Source organism: Cetorhinus maximus, chromosome 14 (assembly GCF_964194155.1).
Source record: "Cetorhinus maximus chromosome 14, sCetMax3.hap1.1, whole genome shotgun sequence".
Lineage (NCBI taxonomy): Eukaryota > Metazoa > Chordata > Chondrichthyes > Lamniformes > Cetorhinidae > Cetorhinus > Cetorhinus maximus.
In genome coordinates this window covers 43,108,075-43,131,090 of record NC_135892.1, presented here as the reverse complement: position 1 = coordinate 43,131,090, position 23,016 = coordinate 43,108,075, and the positions used below count along the sequence as shown (strand labels likewise).

Here is a 23,016-nt window from a genome sequence, read left to right as displayed (position 1 = left end):
TCCCTCCCTCCCGGAGGAGATGCCCCACACCCCCTCCCTCCCTCCCTGTGGAGATGCCCCACCCCCCCTCCCTCCCTCCCTCCCTGTGGAGATGCCCCACCCCCCCTCCCTCCCTGTGGAGGTGCCCCACCCCCCCTCCCTCCCTGCGGAGATGCCCCATGCCCCCCCTCCCTCCCTGTGGAGATGCCCCACCCCCCCTCCCTCCCTGTGGAGGTGGCCCACCCCCCCTCCCTCCCTGTGGAGATGCCCCACCACCCCTCCCTCCCTGTGGAGATGCCGCACCCCCCCTCCCTCCCTCCCTGTGGAGATGCCCCACCCCCCCCTCCCTCCCTGTGTAGTTGCCCCAGCCTCCGTACCTCCCTCCCTCCCTGTAGAGATGCCCCACCCTCCCTACCTCCCTGTTGAGATGCCCCACCCTCCCTCCCTCCCTCCCTGTAGTGATGCCCCACCCTCCCTCCCTCATTCCCTGTAGTAATGCCCCACCCTCCCTACCTTCCTCTGTAGAGATGCCCCACCATTCCTCCCTCGATCCCTGTAGGGATGCCCCACCCTCCCTCTCTCCCTCCCTCCTTCCCTCCCTGCTTCCCTCCCTCCCTCCTTCCCTCCATGTAGGGATGCCCCTCCCTCCCTCCCTGTAGAGATGCCCCACCCTCCGTCCCTCCCTCCCTGTGGAGATGCCCTACCCTCCCTCCCTCACTCCCTGTAGTTATGCCCCACCCTCCCTCCCTCACTCCCTGTAGTGATGCCCCACCCTCCCTCGCTCACTCCCTGTAGTGATGCCCCACCTTCCCTCCCTCCCTCCCTCCCTGTGGAGATGCCCCACCCCCCCTCCCTCCCTCCCTGTGGAGATGCCCCACCCCCCCTCCCTCCCTCCCTGTGGAGATGCCCCACCACCCTCTCCCTCCCTGTGGAGATCCCCCCCCCGCCCACCCCGTTGAGATGCCCCACCCCATCTCCCTCCCTGCGGAGATGCCCCACCCCCCCTCCCTCCCTCCCTGCGGCGATGCCCCACCCCCCCTCCCTCCCTCCCTGCGGAGATGACCCACCCCCCCTCCCTCCCTCCCTGCGGAGATGACCCACCCCCCCCTCCATCCCCGTGGAGATGCCCCACCCCCCCTCCCTGTGGAGATGCCCCGCCCCCCCTCCCTCCCTCCCTGTGGAGATGCCCCACCCCCCCTCCCTCACTCCCTGTAGAGATGCCCCACCCCCCCTCCCTCCCACCCTGTGGAGATACCCCACCCTCCCTCCCTCCCTGTGGAGATGCCCCACCCCCCCTCCCTCCCTGTGGAGATGCCCCACCCCCCCCTCCCTCGCTCCCTCCCTGTGGAGATGCCCCACCCCCCCCTCCCTCGCTCCCTCCCTGTGGAGATGCCCCACCTCCCCTCCCTCCCTCCCTCCCTGTGGAGATGCCCCACCCCCCCTCCCTCCCTGTGGAGATGCCCCACCCCCCCTCCCTCCCTGTGTAGTTGCCCCACCCTCCGTACATCCCTCCCTCCCTATGGAGATGCCCCACCCTCCCTACCTCCCTGTGTAGTTGCCCCACCCTCCCTCCCTCCCTCCCTGTAGTGATGCCCCACCCTCCCTCCCTCATTCCCTGTTGTCATGCCCCACCCTCCCTACCTTCCTCCCTGTAGGAATGCCCCATCATTCCTCCCTCCCTCCTTCCCTCCCTCCCTCCTTCCCTCCCTGCTTCCCTCCTTCCCTCCCTGTAGGGATGCCCCACCCTCCCTCCCTCACTCCCTGTAGTGATGCCCCACCTTCCCTCCCCCCCTCCCTCCTTGTGGAGATGCCCCTCCCCCCCTCCCTCCTTCTGGAGATACCTCTCCCTCCCTCCCTGTGGAGATGCCCCACCCTCCCTCCCTCCCTCACTGTGGAGATGCCCCACCCTCCCTCCCTCCCTCACTGTGGAGATGCCCCACCCTCCCTCCCTCACTGTGGAGATGCCCCACCCTCCCTCCCTCCCTCCCTGTGGAGATTCCCCACCCTCCCTCCCTCCTTCCCTGTGGAGATGCCCCACCCTCCCTCCCTCCCTGTGGAGATTCCCCACCCTCCCTCCCTCCCTCCCTGTGGAGATTCCCCACCCTCCCTCCCTCCCTCCCTGTGGAGATTCCCCACCCTCCCTCCCTCCCTCCCTGTGGAGATTCCCCACCCTCCCTCCCTCCCTCCCTGTGGAGATTCCCCACCCTCCCTCCCTCCCTCCCTGTGGAGATTCCCCACCCTCCCTCCCTCCCTCCCTGTGGAGATTCCCCACCCTCCCTCCCTCCTTCCCTGTAGAGATGCCCCACCCTCCCTCCCTCCCTGTAGAGAAGCCCCACCCCCCTTTCCCTATCTCCCTCCCTCCCTCCCTCCCTGCGGAGATGCCCCACCCCCCCTTCCTCCCTCCCTGCGGAGATGCCCCATACTGCCTCCCTCCATCGCTCCCTGCGGAGATGCCCCACCCTCCCTCCCACTCTGTGGAGATGCCCCACCCTCCCTCCCTCCCTGTGTAGATGCCCCACCCTCCCTTCCTCCCTCCCTGTGGAGATGCCCCACCCTCCCTTCCTCCCTCCCTGTGGATATGCCCCACGCTCCCTCCCTGTGGAGATGCCGTACCCTCCCTCCCTCCCTGTGGAGATGCCTCACCCTCCCTCCCTCCCTCCCTGTGGAGATGCCCCACCCTCCCTCCCTCCCTGTGGAGATGCCTCACCCTCCCTCCCTCCCTCCCTGTGGAGATGCCCCACCCTCCCTCCCTCCCTCCCTGTGGAGATGCCCCACCCCCCCTCCCTTCCTCCCTCCCTCCCTGTGGAGATGCCCTACACCCCCTCCCTCCCTGTGGAGATGCCCCACCCCCCTACCTCCCTCCCTGTGGAGATGCCCCTCCCTCCCTCCCTGAAGAGATGCCCCACCCTCCCTGCCTCCCTGTAGAGATGCCCCACCCTCCCTCCCTCCCTCCCTGTAGAGATGCCCCACCCTCCCTCCCTGTAGAGATGCCCCACCCTCCCTCCCTAAAGAGATGCTCCACCCTCCCTCCCACCCTCCCTGTAGAGATGCCCCACCCTCCCTCCCTCCCTCCCTGTAGAGATGCCCCACCCTCCCTCCCTCCCTCCCTGTAGAGATGCCCCACCCTCCCTCCATCCCTCCCTGTAGAGATGCCCCACCCTCCCTCCCTCCCTCCCTGTAGAGATGCCCCACCCTCCCTCCCTCCCTCCCTGTAGAGATGCCCCACCCTCCCTCCCTCCCTGTAGAGATGCCCCACCCTCCCTCCCTCCCTCCCTGTAGTGATGCCCCACCCTCCCTCCCTCCCTCCCTGTAGTGATGCCCCACCCTCGCTCCCTCCCTCCCTCCGTGTGGAGATGCCCTACCCTCTCTGCCTCCCTCCCTGTGGAGATGCCCCAACCTCCCTCCCTCCCTCCCTCCCTCCCTGTAGAGATGCCCCACCCTCCCTCCCTCCCTCCCTGTAGAGATGCCCCACCCTCCCTCCCTCCCTCCCTGTGGAGATGCGCCACCACCGCCCTTCCCTCCCTGTGGAGATGCCACACCACCCCCCCTCCCTCCCTGTGGAGATCCCCCACCCCCCCCCTGTCGAGATGCCCCACCCCATCTCCCTCCCTCCCTCCCTGCGGAGATGCCCCACCCCCCATCCCTCCCTCCCTGCGGGGATGCCCCACCCCCCCTCCCTCCCTCCCTCCCTGCGGAGATGCCCCACCCCCCCTCCCTCCCTCCCTCCCTCCCTGTAGAGATGCCCCGCCCCCCCTCCCTCCCTCCCTGTAGAGATGCCCCACCCTCCCTCCCTCCTTCCCTTCCTGTTGAGATGCCCCACCCCATCTCCCTCCCTCCCTCCCTGTGGAGATGCGCCACCACCCCCCTTCCCTCCCTGTGGAGATGCCACACCACCCCCCCCTCCCTCCCTGTGGAGATCCCCCACCCCCCCCCTGTCGAGATGCCCCACCCCATCTCCCTCCCTCCCTGCGTAGATGCCCCACCCCCCCACCCTCCCTGCTGAGATGCCCCAACTCCCCTCTCTCCCTCCCTTTAGAGATGCCCCACCCGCCCTTCCCCCTCTGCAGATGCCCTACCCGCCCTCCCTCCCTCCCTGTGGAGATGCCCCGCCCTCCCTCCCTCCCTCCATGTGGAGATGCCCCGCCCTCCCTCCCTCCCTCCCTCCCTCCCTGTGGAGATGCCCCACCCTCCCTCCCTCCCTCCCGGTGGAGATGCCCCACCCTCCCTCCCTGTCGAGATGCCCCACCCTCCCTCCCTGTCGAGATGCCCCACCCTCCCTCCCTGTAGAGATGCCCCACCACCCCTCCCTCCCTCCCTGTGGAGATGCCCCACCATCCCTCCCTCCCTCCCCATAGAGATGCCCCACCCTCCCTACCTTCCCTCCCCGTAGAGGTGCCCCACCCTCCTTCCCTCCTTGTGGAGATGCCCCACCCTTCCTCCCTCCCTGTAGAGATGCCCCACCCTCCCTCCCTCCCTCCATGTGGAGATGCCTCAACCTCCCTCCCTCCCTCCATGTGGAGATGCCCCACCCTCCCTCCCTCCCTCCATGTGGAGATGCCCCACCCTCCCTCCCTCCCTCCATGTGGAAATGCCCCACCCTCCCTCCCTCCCTCCATGTGGAGATGCCCCACCCTCCCTCCCTCCCTCCATGTGGAGATGCCCCACCCTCCCTCCCTCCCTCCATGTGGAGATGCCCCACCCTCCCTCCCTCCCTCCATGTGGAGATGCCCCACCCTCCCACCCTGTGGAGATGCCCCACCCCCCCTCCCTCCCTCCCTGTGGAGATGCCCCACCCCCCCTCCCTCCCTCCCTGTGGAGATGCCCCACCCCCCCTCCCTGTGGAGATGCCCCACCCCCCCTCCCTGTGGAGATGCCCCACCCCCCCTCCCTCCCTCCCTCCCTGTGGAGATGCCCCACCCCCCCTCCCTCCCTCCCTCCCTGTGGAGATGCCCCACCCCCCCTCCCTCCCTCCCTCCCTGTGGAGATGCCCCACCCCCCCTCCCTCCCTCCCTCCCTGTGGAGATGCCCCACCCCCCCTCCCTCCCTGTGGAGATGCCCCACCCCCCCTCCCTCCCTCCCTCCCTGTGGAGATGCCCCACCCCCCCTCCCTCCCTCCCTCCCTCCCTGTGGAGATGCCCCACCCCCCCTCCCTCCCTCCCTCCCTCCCTGTGGAGATGCCCCACCCCCCCTCCCTCCCTCCCTCCCTCCCTGTGGAGATGCCCCACCCCCCCTCCCTCCCTGTGGAGATGCCCCACCCCCCCTCCCTCCCTCCCTCCCTGTGGAGATGCCCCACCCCCCCTCCCTCCCTCCCTCCCTGTGGAGATGCCCCACCCCCCCTCCCTCCCTCCCTCCCTGTGGAGATGCCCCACCCCCCCTCCCTCCCTCCCTCCCTGTGGAGATGCCCCACCCCCCCTCCCTCCCTCCCTGTGGAGATGCCCCACCCCCCCTCCCTCCCTCCCTCCCTCCCTGTGGAGATGCCCCACCCCCCCTACCTCCCTCCCTCCCTCCCTGTGGAGATGCCCCACCCCCCCTACCTCCCTCTCTCCCTGTGGAGATGCCCCACCCCCCTCCCTCCCTCCCTCCCTCACTTTGGAGATGCCCCACCCTCCCCCCTCCCTCCCCCCCACTTCCCCCTCCCTTCCCCCTCCCTTCCCCCTCCCTCCCTGTGGAGATGCCCCACCCCCCCTCCCTCCCTGTGGAGATGCCCCACCCCCCACTCCTTCCCTCCCTGTGTAGATGCCCCCTTCCCCCCCGCCTCCCCTCCCCCTCCCTTCCTCCCTCCCTCCCCCTCCCTCCCTCCCTCCCCCTCCCTCCCTCCCTCCCTCCCTGTGGAGATGCTCGACCCCTCCCCCACCCTCCCTCCCTGTGGAGACGCTCCACCCCCTCATCCCTCCCTATGGCCCTGCCCTACACCCCCTCCCTATGGCCCCGCTCCTCCCTCCCTCCCTCCTTCCCTCCCTCCCTATGGCCCTGCCCCACTCCCTCTCCCTCCCCTCCATATGGTTGTGCCCCGCTTGCCCTCCTTCTCTCCCTCCCCACTCCCCTCCCCTCCCCTCCCCCATCCCTCTCCCTCCCTCCCTCTCCCTCCCTCTCCCTCCCTCCCTCTCCCTCCCTCCCTCTCCCTCCCTCTCCCTCCCTCCCTCTCCCTCCCTCTCCCTCCCTCCCTCTCCCTCCCTCCCTCTCCCTCCCTCCCTCTCCCTCCCTCTCCCTCCCTCCCTCTCCCTCCCTCTCCCTCCCTCCCTCTCCCTCCCTCTCCCTCCCTCTCCCTCCCTCCCCCTCCCTCCCTCTCCCTCTCCCACCCCTTACCTCCCTCTCCCTCCGTCCCTAAGGGGTGTTGACAGTGGTGATATTAGCTAAAGTGTGTGCTGATGGTGACATTAAGCTTTCTACCCTTCATGTCACCATTAGCACATCCTTTAGCTAATATCATCACTGTCAACACCCCTTGGCCTTTTGTCTATGTCATCTTTGGCAATCATTCCTTTGCCTCCACCTATCACTGGCCCTCTCTCCAGCTCCACCTGTCCCATCCCCATTAAACAGCTTATATTTCACCTCATTTCTATTTCTCTTTAGTTCTGGTGACGAGTTATATAGACTCGAAATGTTAACTCTGTCTTCCTCTCCACAGATGCTGTCAGACCTGCTGTGTTTTTCCAGCTATTTATGCTTATAAATGATACTGCCCAGAGATGACAAGTTGGTTGTTGCCCAAATGGCAGATGCAACACAGAAACAGCTGGTTCACTTTGGCATCTGAGTTACCCAGCAAAAATGCTCAAGGATGCTTTTAAGTTCATTTGGCAGCTTCAATCTTGAGTCATTGATAACATTAGCACGTGAGTTTGAGGTCAGTTGCCTACAATTTGGTTTATAGAAGTTGTTGGGGCTGAAATTTTCGATCTAGTATGAAAGACCTGATTTCTAGCAGATTTTTATTATTAAAACTCCTGCACTATATAGTGTCATAAGTAACTTAAATTGAATTGCCCTTCAATATTCCCCCAGGAATTCATTAAACTGCATTTGTGAAAGTAATTGTTTTCACTTAATACTCACCTAATTGGTTGAACTCAATTCAGCAATTACCAGTTTTTTGAATAGCAGTGATATCTGTGTTGTCTGTGTGTACTGTGACAAGTTACTGAGAACATAATAGATTCTAATTACTGCCCAGGACAAAACACAAAACTCAAGGCTAACCCTTCACAGTGATGATCTTTTTAAAGAGAAAAACTTAATCTAAGGTTACCATGTGGGACCCTGATTTTTTTTTAAATGAGATTTTTTGATTATGCTTCCACAGGTTAAATAATAGAATAAATATGTATTTATATAGCCATTTTTGTGGCCTCAGGATGTTCAAAGTGCTTTTACTGCCAGTGAAGTACTTTGGAAGTTTAATCAATATTGGGGGAAACTGGTAGCAAGTTTGCACTCGAGGGTGTTATTCCTTGCAATTTAAAAGGTTAAAGGGTAATTTGATCGATGTTCCCCTTAATATAAGAACATGTATTGGTGTAAATGGTGTAGATTAGGAGAAAGTATTTCTGCTCGTTGGGGAGTCTAGGATTATGGACCACGGTCTAAAAATCAGAACCAAATCTTTCGGGAGTGAAATTAGGAAATATTTTACATGCAAAATGTAGTAGAAGTTTGGAACTTTTGCACAAACAGTGAATGATGCCAAATTGTTAGGATCCCTATAGAGACTGGTAACTTTTAAAAAGATAATTGAATTTCCAGTGACTGACTGAAAGGATCACACAATAAGATTTCAAGTTTGAAGACTCGTACTGTAACAAACAAACTAAAAGCAACATTGACTAAGCACTATTTCAGTAGGCAATTTATAATCTAATCTACAGAAAAGTTTCCCCATTTAGCTTTTAAAACAACTGAAAATCCCCTTCCACAGTTATACTTTACTCTGACACTTAAGTGGACATTTCATTTTCCAGGTACGACTCCAAATCTATTCTCAGCTCCAAATGGTTTGCTTCCTTTTTCCTTTTCCAGCAGAGTAACTTCTAACCCCTGAACTGATTTTCAAAATGAGGGTTACCCTGGAAACCCCTCCACCTATTCAAAGCCTAGGCGTTCTTCCAGCTCCATTTAAATCTTGACAAACTTGGTCTTTTCAATCCGAGCATGAGCTACCAGTCACATTCTGCATGTGAGCGATAAAGACTGGCTGCCTTCATCCCTGCATTGTCTCTCAGATTCTTGCAGACTGACCTGTTGGGGCTATCTTAAGAAAAAGCCTGTAACCCGATTCTACAATGACTTGATATGGATTCTTCTACTCAAAGTGCACCTCCATGGCAACATGAATCACTTGGGCCATGCATCCAGGTAGATCTGCTGATTAGATATTCTTTAGACCCCAAACCCCATTCAATCTGGAAATTAAATAGTTTAAAGTATAACCATTTACAAAGCCTGACATTCCTAACATCTCCATTGGACTTGGAGATTAAGTCTTTCTGCCAGCAGCACAGCTACCCCGACCATTGTTTACAGGTGTGAATACCTTGCAACTTCTTCCCAGTAAAACACTTGCCCCCCACCCACCCACCCACCCACCCACCCACCTTTTAACCACCAAACCACCCAAGCTTCTTGTTGACAGAATGCAGAGCAGGTCACATGATCCCCTTTATTGCTCTATTTTACTTGTAAGTTAAAGAGACAGTCCAAATCATAACAGACTTACAAATTTCATATTTATAACAAGGTCAAATGTTAATTTCAAATATGAAAATGATTGGTTAACAAAAATCGAAGGTATTAGGGGAAATGGGGTTAAGGTGGGTATATAGGAATAAGTTGCAGATCAGCCATGGTATCACTGAATGGCGGAACGTGCTCAAGGAGTTAAGTGACCTGCTCCTCTTCATACGGTCCTATGTTGTGCTTAGTGATGTTCCAAAAATTACAGGATGATAAATGACTAGATAATCTGATTTGATGTTGTTTGATGGATAAATATTGATTGTGACACCAGAGCAATTCTCCTATTGTTCTTTGAATAGTGTAATTGGATTGTTTCTGCCACATGATTGGACAGATTGGGACTTACTATCTCACATGAAAGAGAGCACCTATGATTGCAGTACTCCCTCAATACTGCACTGAATTATCAGTCTATTTTATGGGCTGAATTCTCTGATGTGTGTCTTGAACTTATGACATCTGACTCAGAAGTAAGAGTATTAGCACTGAGAAAAAATGGGGACGCCTTAAAAATACTTTAAATTGTAGATTTTTATCCTGGACTGCTTCTGGAAAGGCTCATGTTGACTTTGAGCCATTACCACAGCACCCCAATCTGATCACCATGCTTTCCCTAGACAGCCTCACAAAAGACAAGGCTGAAGCATTTTCAAACATCTTCAGCCAGAAGCACCAAGTGGGTGATCCATCTCTGGCTCCTTCGGAGGTTCCCAGCGTCACAGATGCCAGTCTTCAGTTGATTTGATTCTCTCAGTGATATCAAGAAACGGCTGAAGGCACTATATACCATAAAGGCTGAGACCAGACAACATTCTGGCAGTAGTACTGAAGACTTGTGCTCCAGAACTAATCATGCCCCTAAGCTGTTTGAGTGCGGCTACAACACTGGCATCTACCCAACAGTGTGGAAAATTGCCCAGGTATGTCCTGTCCACAAAAAAAAGGACAGATCCAATCTAGGCAATTACCACCCTGTCAGCATCCTCTCGATCATCAGCAAAGTGATGGAAGGTGGTTTCAACAGTGTTATCAAGCAGCACTTGCTCAGCAATAGCCAGCTCACTGACATTCAGTTTGTGTACCGTTGGGGCCATCTAGCTCCTGACCTCATTACAGCCTTGATCCAGACATGGACAAAAAAGATTAACCTGAGGGGAGGTGACAGTGACGACCCTTGACATCAAGGCAGCAATTGGCTGTGTGTGGCATTAAGGAGCTCTAGCAAGATTGAAGTCAATGTGAATCGGTGAGGGGTGGGTGCAGGGATTGTGGGGGAGGGGTGAAATCTCTCCACTTGTTGGAGTCGTTCCTAACACAAAGGAAGATGGTTGTGGTTGTCGGTGGCCAATCACCTCAATCCCAGGACATTACTGCAGGGGTTCTGAGTGTAGTGCCCTAAGCTCAACTATCTTCAGCTACTTTATCAATGACCTTGCCTTCATAATAAGGTTAGAAGTGGGGATGTTTGTTGATGATTGCACAACGTTCAGTACCACTTGCAACTCCTCAGTTACTGAAGCAGCCCCAGAACCCATTCATCAGCTACAAGACGCATGTCAGGAGTCTGATGGAATACTCTCCACTTGCCTGGATGAGTGTGGTTCAAGCAACACCCTAGAAGCTCAACACCATTCAAGACAAAGCAGTCTACTTAATTGGCAGCCCATCCACCAATTTAAAGATTCACTCCCTCTGCCTCCAATGCACACGATGGACTGCAGCAAGTCACCAAAACTCCTTCAACAGCACTTTCCAAACCTGAAACGTCTACCACCTAGAAGGACAAGGACAGCAGACCCATGGGAACATCACCACCTGCAAGTTTCCCTCCAAGTCACACACCACCCTGACTTGGAACTTTATCGCTGTTCCTTTACTGTCACTGGATCAAGATGCTGGAACTCCCTTTCTAACAGCACCATGGGAGTACCTGCATCACATGGATTGCAGCGGTTCAAGAAGACAATTCATCACTACCTTCTTGAGGATTACTAGGGATGGGCAACAAATGCTGACCAAGCAAGGAACACGCACAAACTATGAAAGAATAAAAACCATGCATGAATTCAGTTTCTGCATGCTTGCTAATGGCATCCAATTGCATAGGATTGACTCCAGTGTAATTATAATGGCTCATTGCTACTTGGACATCAAGCCACCAGATCTGATAATTGGAAAATCAATTTTCTGAATTGTATTTGTAAATTCCAAACGTAATGTTCTGGAGTATTTATTGTATTGAAGTTTAGGACCTTTCACTTGTTCATATACAAATGGAGCTACTTTTGTGTCAAAGGAAAACCATGAAAGAAATAAAAAGAGAAAATGCTGGAAATATACAGACTGTCAAGGAGTTGCAAATGCTACTGAACATTGTGCAATCATCAGCAAACACCCCCACTTCTGACTGTATGAAAGGAAGGTCATTGATGAAGCAGCTAAAGATGGCTGAGCCTAGGACACTACCCTGAGAACTCCTGCAGCAATGTCCTGGGACTGAGATGATTGGCCTCTGACAACCATAATCAGTGGCGATACAAACAGTTAATGGGGCAAATTATAATCTTCAAAATAGATGTGCTTTATTAGAGCACTGGATGAGCATAAATTCCCTCCAGTTAATTATTGGGAAGGCTGAAGCCATTGTTTTTGGTCCCTGCTCCAAACTCCATTTTCTAGCTACCGATTGCACTCCTCGCCCTGGCAACAATCTGAGATTAAGCCAGTCTGTTCACAATCTTGGTGTCACATTTGAACCTGAGATGAACTTCCAATCTCATCACTAAGACTACTTCCGTAACTTCACCCCTTAGCTCAACTGCAGCTGAAATGCTCATATGCATACCTTCATTAATTCCAGGCTTGACCATTCCAATGCACTCCTAGATTGTCCTCCTGCAGCCCCACAATTCTCTTAGATATCTTTACTCCTCTAATTCTGGCCTCTTTGAGCATCCCCGATTTTAATCGCTTTACCATTGGTGTCCGTGCCTTCAGCTGCCTAGGCCCCAGGCTCTGGAAATTCTTCCTTACATCCCTCCACCATTCTGCCTTGCTTTCCTTCTTTAAGGCACTCCTTAAAACCTATCTACCAAAAGCTCGGTAGCTTTTGGCCATCTAATCTAATATCTCCTTGCGTGGCTGAGTGTCATACTTGGTTTTATAATGCTCGCGTAGTGTTTTGGGACATTTTATTCCTTTAAAGGCACTATATAAACGTAATTGTTCTTGTTGAGTATCAGGTTAAAAAGCTAGAATTTTGAAACAGGAACCCAACTCACCTTGAACCTGCCCACTTCCTGTTTTAATAGTGGGATGAGGAGCAGGCAGCCAGTCTGCTCACAGGAGGCACTTCTGTCGTTTATTTATTTTACTGAGGCTCAATGCCTTCATTTAGCAATGATTGTATTTTTAATCGCAGTGGGCTGCGTTTCCCTTCGCTCTGTAAACCTGGGAGGTGATAGGAGGAAGCAGTTGTTCCTGCTCTTGGAACAGCTCTTTAATATCACAGAAATATCACAGTGCAGAAGGAGGCCATTCAGCCCATCATGTTTGCACCAGCTCATTGAATGAGCAATTCACTTAGTCCCTTTCTCCTCATAACCCTGCAAGTTCTTTTTTAGGTAACTGTCTACTTCCCTTTCGAATGCTACAATTGAACCTGTGCCCACCACACTCTCAGGCAGTACGTTCTGGACCTTAACCACTCACTGTGTGAAAAAGATTTTCCTCGTGTCACTTTTGCTTTTTTTGTTAACCAATTAATTTAAATCTGTGACCTCTCGTTCTCGATCCTCACATGTGGGAACAGTGTCTCCCTATCTACTCTGTTTAGACCCCTCATGATTTTGAAAACTTCTATAAAATCTCCTCTCAGCCTTCTATTCTCCAAGGAAGACATTCTTAACTTCTCCAATCTATGAAAGTACCACAAAGAAAGTCTCCAGTTTCTTTGCACCTTCCATACCAGTGCTTCTGACATATCTTCCCTTTTCCTCAACTGAGTGTACCTGCCCCCATCATCCCCAAAGTGGTTGATGAGGCCTGCGACCATTTCATTTCCAGCACTTCTGCTCTTGCCCCTTTCACTCCCCGCCCCCCACAGAACCCTGATCAGGTTTTCTTTTACTTTGCCTTTCACCCCACCAACCAGCCTCCACATTCAGCACCTTTTGGGGTTACCTGGAGTGTGATGCCATCAACAAACGCCTTTTCCTCTGCCCATTTAGTATTATCAAGGAACCATTCCTTCTGTGACACCCCGGTCCACTCCTCAATCACCTCTTCCCTTTGCATGGCACCTTTTGATGCAAATTCAGGAGATGCAACACTTGCCCTTATACCTCCTCCCTTACCACTGTCTAGACCAAGCGAAACTTGGACTATTTTCAATTTAGTATATTGCATTCACTGCTCACGATGCAGTCTCCTCTGCATTGAAGAGACCAAATGCGGATGGGGTGACTGCTTTGTGGAATACCTCCCTCCGTTCAATCTGCAAATGTATCCCCGAGCTACTGGTTGCCTGCCATTTTAATTCTTTCTGAAAAGTCATCAACCTGAAATGTTAACTGTTTCTCTCTCCATACATGCTGCAAGACTTGTCAACATCTCAGCATTTTCTGTTTTTATTTTAATTCTCTGCACCACTTTCACTTTAACACCTCTCTCTCCAGTCTCCTCTACTTTTCCAATGAAGCTCAACATAAGCTTAAGGAACAGCAACTCGACTTTTGATTAGGTTCTTTATAAACTCTGGATTCAATATTGGGTTCAACAATTTTAGATTATAACCTCTGCCCCCAGCTGTCAGCTGTTGCTGTTGATTCCACTTTACTCATTTACACCTCCTCTAGACCCATTTTTGTTTTTTTTCCCCATGATCATCTGCTTTTTGTCTTATGCCATCACTTCTTTTATCATTTAATATCTTCTGCCTTCCAGTTTATCAAAGACTCCCCACCCTGCAATCCCACCCACCCTGCTCTTTCTCTCTTCACAAACACTGCATTTTCTGTTTTTATTTCAGATTTCTAGCAATATCTTGTGTTTATTCCAGGAGAGAAACAAGAATAGAGGAATAGTTTCCTACTTTGTTATTCAAGATAACCTGATTTTACTTCCTTTCTCTTTCTCCTGCTGCCCTCTCCAAAATAATCAGATTTACTTTAAAGTAAAGATTCATGTATCCTTAATTTATTTTGGTAAATATAGCATGGTAAGCATATTATCGAATATTCAGACATACATTTTTAAGCAAGTTGTTCCACAATGTTACAACAAAGATGTTTATTCCTAATATTTACAATCTCAGGATTCAGCTTGTATGTTCTTTTGACTTCAGAAAATGGGTTGAATCCAGCCTAGACTGATGAGCTGGAAGTCTCTTCTATGTATACTGAATATAAAAATCAGAAATAAAGCAGAGAATGCTGGAAATACTCAGCCAAAGTATGATGTAGACTGAATGGTGGACTTGGGGCTTTAAATTAGCTGATGTGACAAGCTGACATAATGTCACACTGTAGTTTACACAGAGTTATATGGAAGATATAGCACAGAAACAGTATGGGGTGGTCTTTTGAATTAAGGGCTGAGAATGTTGGGGTGGAGCATCTGACCGACTTAATCATTGGATCCTTATTATCTGCAAAAATGGTCATGAGAGTTGGGATTTGGATTTGTATAAACCACTTAAAATGCCATTGAGTGGGTTTTTAAGTTTCTGATATTACAGATTCTGAGTTCATCCTACATTAAAGCAAATGGTTGTTATATGATTGTTCAGAGCTGGAAAAATTACTATCCATGCAGTTCTCAGTTTCTCCAGGAATTCCATTTTCAAAATGAAAGACATGATTTTTTTCTTAAATCTTGGGGCTTGGACACTGCTGACGATGATGGAATGGCAAAACTGTCCAGGTCAACATGGTGTTTATCTTGAAGGGAAACTTGGAGGTGATGATGTTTCCATATACCTGCTGCCTTTGTTCTACTTTGATGGAAGTTGTGTGTTTTAAGATGCTGCAGTGCATCATGTGGATAATATACAATGCAAATACCAGTGGTAAAGAGGGTGGATATTTAGACTAGTGGTTGGGATGGCAATCAAATTGATTGCTTTGTTCTTTTGAGCTTCTTGAACTGCACCCAACCTAGCAAGTGGAGATTATTATATCATTCTTAATTTGTGCCTTGTAGATGGTGAATAGGCCTTGGGCAGTCAGGAGTTGAGCTATTTCTTGCAGTGTATCCCAGCCTTTGACCTGCTGTAGTAACCATGGAATTTATGTGGCTGTTTATGTGGTGGTTAGATTCTCTCTGGAGAATCTGGAGATTGTTATTGGCCGGAACATTTGTGACACAGATATTAGTCGCCACTTATCATCCCAAGCCTGGATGTTGTCTGGAGCTTGCATTGAGCAGCTATGGACTGCTTTGTTGTGTGAGGTAATATTGTCTAACCATTAGTAAACAGCCCCACCTCTGACTTTATGGAGAGAAGGTCATTGATGAAGCAGCTGAAGATAGCTGGACTTGGGACGTGTCCCTGAGGAGCTCTAGCGGTGATGCCCTGGGGCTAAAATGACTGCCCTTAAATAACCACAACCACCATCTAGGATGATTCTAGCCAATGGATAATTTCCTCCCGATTGCCACTGGCCTTTAATGGTGTTTTACTCAGTTTAATACTGCCTTGATGCATAGGACGGTCACCCTCATTTCGCCCCTCGAATTCAGTTCTTTTGTCCATCTTGTAGCAAGGCTACAAATGAGATCTGGATCTGTGTAATCCTGACAGAATCAAAATTGAACACCAATAAACATATTGTTGAGTAAGTGCATGAGATGGCAACTTAATCAGCTAACCTAATGAGACCAACCAGAATTTTAGGGAAGGAAAATATAGGGAGGGGAGTCTGTTATTTGCAGTTAATAATTATTCATTGGGATCGGGTGTTCATTCTGTTGGATGGCCAAGATTTTGTGTTCCTCACTTAGGAGTGCCTTGGTACTGACATTGGGCGCCTGAAAATGTTCAATTTCCGATCAATAGCATCTTACTTCATTGAGCACTAAAAATGAAGCAAGTTTTGCAAATGAATCTGACACCTGTCTTTTTGTATAATCAACAAAACTGCCCTGTTCATTCTAGATTGTGTTTAAGCTGGCATGGAGCCATGGAGCCAGAAGGCCTCATTATCTCATGTGGCAATCTTGCAAACTGAAGTATCTTGTGTATTAGATGTGATACATGATTACTGACTACTGGGGAGTATTTGGTAATATGACTAATAGGGAAGGTGATAAACTATCATATATAACTTTTGCTGCTGTTTATGGAATGATCATGTATTGAAAAACGTCCTGAGCAAATATGGGACACATCTGAAGAGTAGTGAGAATGTTTTGAGGTGTTTCCTAATCTGTTTTTTGAACTGGGATAACAGGATATTAATTACCTGTAAGTTTTAAAATGTTCAATATTTATTAGTTATCAATTGTTCTTAATGCAGGGCAACCCTATCGAACAGATGGGTATGAAGAGACCCCAGATATATGGGATGAACAACAACCCTTATTCACAGCAGCAGCATCAACAACAACAACAACAGAGTGGACCTTACCCTGGGCAATCATATGGACCTCCCACACCACAGCGCTATCCAATGACCATGCAGGGTAGAAATCAAAGTAGCATGGGAGGAATGCAATACCCACAGCAACAGGTAAACATATGTTAAGCAAAAGTTGAAACCATTTTCAGACTATTTCAGATCCCAGTAGTTCTTGTGCAATCTTGAGAAACTTGAAATTAATTTTCCTATTGAGCAGGTCAGTTAGTAATGGAAGTGGAAAACGTTGCTCAGTTTTGGCAATTGTAGATTCTCTAAAGTAGCCTATGGGATTGAAGTACACCGCATTCCGCAGAGAATAATCAATGTATAATGGTAGTCTGATCAAGAGGTGCAGATAGCCTCGATGTCATCATATGAAGTTTGAATAGTTTATAACACTCATTTAATACTGTAGTGAGGAACTACTGCTGTGAAACTATCCCTATGCATCTGTCACCTATGCAGAGAGTTTAGAATGAGCGAGGGGGCAGAAATACTTCCTTTTTGAAGGGTGTCTCCTGTCTTAGAAGATATCAACCACTATGCTGTTAAATGGCAAGGGAGGGGGTGGATTGCAACGGCTGCAAGTATCTAAATCAGAAAAGGCTCTTAAGTGCAAACAATGAAGGAGCATAGAACTGAAGCTTGCTGTTGAGTAGTACTCGTGCAGAAGGATTAATACTTGCAACAAAACTAATCCGTTTCTTGAATGTAACTTGCCTTTATGACCAGAAAATATTTCCACTTATATCACTATGGTTTTAATTAAGGGTTAAAATATCTAAAGGATTTTCATTTGGCTATAAAGCTAGGAATTAATTATTTGACTGTTCAGTTAGCTTCATAAGTGATCTGTTTGAACTTGGATCTAAAGTTTTGAATAACTCAAAGGTGTAGATTGGGTAAGAAGGTTCTGATTCTTGCTGGAGTACAGTTCACTGGGTACTAGATGCCCTCTGGTACCTTGTCCACTTCTTCATGTCTGAACCCAGTGTGAGTGCTGCCAGGCAACTTGACTTTGGGGCTATTTATCACAGCTGAACTCAAATACTTTCCAACAGGTAATGCTCAAAATCTGGAAAGTTTTTTTAAGCAACTTATCTAATTTTTACCTGAGAACAATAATAGGGTCTCCTACTGTCACCTCATGTGATTCAAATCACTGAATTTTATTTGGATCCTCCTGGCCTGTATGCCTCAGCTCTACATTTGTTTTACTAATTCATCCATTACAGAGTCAGGACAGTGAGCAGTTGGTAGCTATTAAAAATTACAGGGCATTACAACAGGCTGCCAGAATTTCTCATTTTAAAAGCTTTCATCTGATGTTGTGCACCTTGCTGCCAATCTCAATATTTGCATTTCTGTTCCATGTCAAATGTATTGCATGGTGAAGGTAATCAAAATTTTTTTGTGGGCCTTGGTTATGCTCAAACTTTGACTATGAATACTGAACTGATATAGTTGTACCTCATTGGTATCGTGTGTTAAATTAGCTCTCCATTCCATTATTACAAGGTTGAAGTTGCCTGACTTTATGGTTCACCACAATAATCCTAATTTGGGGAAAATAAACCTTCCCCAAAAGTAATGGAATCATGTCTATTGTGTGGATGTGAAGTGGATCACAAACAGCAGTCCATATTACTGACAGCTCTAATGATAAATGAATGCAGCAAGCAATATCCATATTACCATATCTCAGTAACTAAAGGAGATTGGAGATTGACTTTCTTAAAAATTCTAAGTAGTGGCTATTTTAAGAAGCATTTTGCATAACGTACATTTTTTCCTCTTTTTAATTCCCTCCAGTTTAACAATGCTGCAGTCTCCTTGATGTTTAAATGTGGTGACATTTATTCTAGAATAATGAATTTTCTAGTGTATCGTTACTACATTTGAGAAATTGTTAATTGGCTCAAGCTCTTCCGTGCTGGTATCAAATTCAGTGAAACATTAATACCGTTTATGTATGAAGTGTTTAGGAATGCTAGATCCAAACACTCATTAATGCTTGTTGTCTTGGCTAATTCTGTCACATGCTGCTGTTAGTTTATTTACTAACCTAATCTAACTTGAGATGTTATTGAGTAAAATCTGTCTGGTCAGTAGCAATTATTTCTTTTATACATTTAGGTTGAAGAACAAATTTTGAATCCTTAAATTGACTGTCAAATGTGGCAGAAAAAAGAACCTTCCAAGGTTAAACACAATAACTGATTCTCACTTGCCAGCTTCAATTTGCTTAGTAAAATATAGGAATTGCCATCTATTAAAATACAATGCTGCTGTAGCGTGTCACGCTTCCTCCTGTCTCACAAATATTAATTCCATATATTTGCCATGTTCCAGAAATGGCCTCACTTAGAAAATTTCAGAAGTGATGAGGATCAGTGATTTCGCTTAATAGGAGAAATATTATTGCAAATAGGAACAGCAAAAAGTGACAAATTTAAGTCTTAAATGTGAACAGGAGTAGGAAAAAAATAAAAGCAAAAATGTATTTTTTAAAACTTTATTGAATGTTGAAGACTAATGGGTCTTGTGGATGATACCTTTGGAATTTAATTAGCTCTCTCTCTAGATTAGAGTTATGTAATATGTATGCATATGTATATTTCAGCCTGAAGCTGGAAATCATATTTCATCAGTGTGAGTTATAGTAACTCTATTTTGGCTTCCTTCAGTTGAGATGTCATGTTCGCACTGATGTTTGTTGGTAAATTAAGAAAAGGAATTAAGAAAAGAAAGCAAGCAAAATAATGGGGGAAAAATTCACTCGCTGGTTTAAGTGTTGCTACATGTTAATTGTATAGTGGAGGGTATTACATATAAAGAGAATCTTATTGAAACTGTTGTGTGGTTGAGTTAGGTGGTGTATGCTTGTAATGTTATACTCTAAATAAATATAAGACAGAGATTGGCTCCAGTACTTCTTCACCAGCTGGCTTTCTGGATTAGAACATGGTAGCAAAGGATGGTTGCTTAAAGGTGAAACTGAAAGCTTAAAGAAAATCTCAGACAGAGGACTATAAGCTTGGTTATCATTGTGAGAATTGACAGAAAACAAGTGTAAATTGTTGGGGTGTGGTTACCCTCCAATGTTCTCCGAGGCTGGACGATATGACCAGTGGAAGAATGAAATGGATGGGTGGAAACGGGTTAGGCCCTATAAAAGAGGAAACAAAGTATGCCCTGAGCATTATTGCTTCCTACCAGAAGTAATATCAGAAGTGAGCTGGCTGTGTCTGTTGGATACTTATGAAGATTTGGATCCTCTGTTCAAGTTCTAGCTTACAAGAAAAATGAACGATTAAATGTCTGAGGCATTTTCAGACTGCTACAAATGCAAGGTTTTATAAGATTGTTGTGTTTTGAGACTGTGTCTTTAGTTTATGGTAAGATGGAGGAATGAAAGGGGAACCTGCCTGAATCCTGCTGACAAGCTTGGGTGGCATGGTGGTTAAAGGGGAAACTCTTTCGAGTTATCAACAGTCACAGATTGCAACTCTTTCAAGTACAATCACAGTTCTTGGTTTTTGGGAGTGGGACGTGAACCCACAACCCTCTGATTCAAAGGCGAGGGTGCTATGAACTGAGCCACAGCTGACACCTCTGGTTAAAGGGGAAACTCTTTCGAGTTATCAACAGTCACAGATTGCAACTCTTTCAAGTACAATCACAGTTCTTGGTTTCCGGGAGTGGGACATGAACCCACAACCCTCTGATTCAAAGGCGAGGGTGCTATGAACTGAGCCACAGCTGACACCTCATTAGCTTAATGCAGGATGAAACTCTTTCGAGTTATCAACAGTCACAGATTGCAACTCTTTCGAGTACAATCACAGTTCTTGGTTTCTGGGAGTGGGACGTGAACCCACAACCCTCTGATTCAAAGGCGAGGGTGCTATGAACTGAGCCACAGCTGACACCTCTGGTTAAAGGGGAAACTCTTTCGAGTTATCAACAGTCACAGATTGCAACTCTTTCAAGTACAATCACAGTTCTTGGTTTCCGGGAGTGGGACATGAACCCACAACCCTCTGATTCAAAGGCGAGAGTGCTATGAACTGAGCCACAGCTGACACCTCTGGTTAAAGGGGAAGGGGGGGTGGGGGTGCAGTGGTGCAAATTATTCACACCTGTAATCAATGACCAGAGTGAGTGGCTGTGCTGAGGGTGGATAGACTGTTAGTCTCCAATTCTCACAGGGAGGTGTTAGGAATGTCAGATTTTATAAATAGTTATACTTTAAACGTCAATTTGATTCCAAGATAGAATGGAGTTGGGGGTTTAGGGGATAACTAATTAGCATTTCTACCTGAATGCAAGGCCCATGTGATTCATATTGCTATAGCAAGCCATTATAGGATTGGGTTATAGGTTTTCCTAAAAAATATCCCAGAACCTCTCAGGCTGGGTCAGTCTGCAAGGATCAGAGAGAGAGAGACAGCAATTCTCTATTATTCACCACACAAAATGCAGGTGGGAGCTCATGCTCAGATTGAAGAGACCAAGGTCGTGAGGGTTCAAACAAAGCTAGAAGATTTGCCTAGCTTTGGCTAGAGGCAGGGATCTTCAGGATAACCCACACCATGAAAGTCAATTCACTGAATAAAAGTTATTTAGCTGGAAAAGGAAAAAGGAACTAAGAATCACTTTGGGCTGGTTTCTCGATAATGAAGTGTCCACTCTAAGGGACATTGTAAATTATAATTGTGGAAGGAGATCTTCAGTTGTTTTAAAGCTAAATGGGGATCTTTTCTGTAGTTTAGAGTATAAGTTGCTTCTTATAGTGTTTACTTAATGTTGCTTTTAGTTTGTGTGTTACAGTAAAGATTTTAGACCTTGAAATATTGCTGCAAAGAGGGGATGGTAACAAGGCTTCGATAGATTTCAGAAAACAGATGATTATTCAACAGCAGAATATATCCTGGACTTTAATAGACTATATAAAAGATTGAGAAATTCAATTTTAGAGATTCCTGGTTCAGTGCTAGCATTTAAATTTCTGGATTATGCTAAGGTGTCGCATATGGACAGGCTCCTGGCTCTAACTGGTGATTCTCAGAGAGAAAATCCTTGTTGGATCAGATGTCTGCTGCCTTGAAAATATTCCTGGGGAAACGGTCATTTTCTGCAACCTTGGTGGAACAAATGGGACATCCTATGGTGAACCAAAGGATAGAGGACTTAATGATTGCTGGATTTTGAAATGGTCTAGACATGGATGCAGGTGCCAGTCCAGTGGAAGAGTAACAGACAGGCAGAATGAGGATGAAAGCACCTTCAGCCAATTATTACAGCAAAAGACAGAATTGGAACAGTAATAATCTGTGAAGGATTCCCAGGAATGCCCAAGGAACAGTTAATAGGTACTTCAGATGTGACTCGAAGCATCATGGGAGAGATGAGAGACACAGACCTCAATGACATGACGCAGAGGATTCTGGGGTGGATGATGAAGATAATTGTATGGGCGGTTCATGCAAAGAATTCATTCCAGACGGCTGAAGGGTCTAGCCCCTATCAATTAGTCTATGGATGAAATCCCAACTGTGCTGTGTGTTTATTGCTCCTGCTGCTAGAAGGTACTACAATTTGTTCCATTTTTCTGCACATTTTAAGGCTTTACAAGCAGGGAGATGGGCTTTCATCAAGACTGAGTTTCGGAGAAAATTTGGAGAACTCTGAGGCATCGCTTAACACCATCCGAGACAAAATTTAATTTAAGAAAGATTTGGTTTATTATAAAAGAGAGGATCATAGACAATGGAAAGGCCCTGGTAAGGTAATGGATCATGATGATAAGACACAACTTATCAAACATGGCAATCAAACTGTTCATTCCTCACGATTAACCGTAATTAATTACAAAATCTTGGAATCTCAGCAGCTGATAGAAGTAAATGAAGCACCTTGTACGTCAAATGTTTACATTTTTGTGATGAAGTTCCTGAGGAACAGAAGACACTAGTTCAAGGCCTGGCTAGTGGTAATGTGAGCGATCATGATGCACATGATGGAGCTATTTTTCCCTAGGCCAGTTGCCCAGAGAGGTAGTGGGTGATATATATTCCAGAGGGGTCCAATGATTGAAGGGATGCAATGATTGTGGGACATGCAGGAATCCAATGGGTAAGTTTAAATATTGTTTGAATATTCAGGATGCTGGCCCAGTAGAAAGGTCCATGGGCTGGCAGAATGGGGGTGAAAGAGTGGAGACAAGGTAGTACAGTGCAAGTACTGCTAGTTAGTTAGGAAATGATTCTTGTTTCAGAAAACTATCACATACTGGTGAAATAGTGAGAGAGGAAAACCCCATAGTAGATGCCCGGACCAGCATAAAAATGCAAGTACAGGCCTATAGCTTGAATAGATTACAAAAGAAAATGAAGGCTACAGAACAGTCTCAGAACAGAACTGGAAGCAGACATCCTCATGACTGTTAAATTTTGATGGCTGCAATAAACTTGACAATCTAATGAGAGGCAAAACAAAACGAGTTAAGATAGTTGGAGAGATTTTGGAGCTTATTCTGAAGTACCAGATAAGGGGTAGCCGCTTTGTCACATAGATGGATTTGTGCTGAAAATGTCCTTGCAGATGGAACTTATAAGGTTAAACCAAGGCTAGTTTTTGGAGGTTTTGAAGAGTGAATGGGTGATAAAGATGTTAGAGT

General features: G+C 48.3%; 1 protein-coding gene across 1 annotated transcript in view; it reads left to right on the top strand.

Annotated features, from left to right (window-relative positions):
- Positions 1-23,016, top strand: part of LOC144689618 (AT-rich interactive domain-containing protein 1B-like) — a 296,240-nt gene that overhangs the window by 54,320 nt on the left and 218,904 nt on the right. The window contains exon 2 of the mRNA XM_078556849.1: positions 16,233-16,445. Coding sequence (XP_078412975.1) covers positions 16,233-16,445 — 213 coding nt within the window. The remainder of the gene's footprint in view (positions 1-16,232; positions 16,446-23,016) is intronic.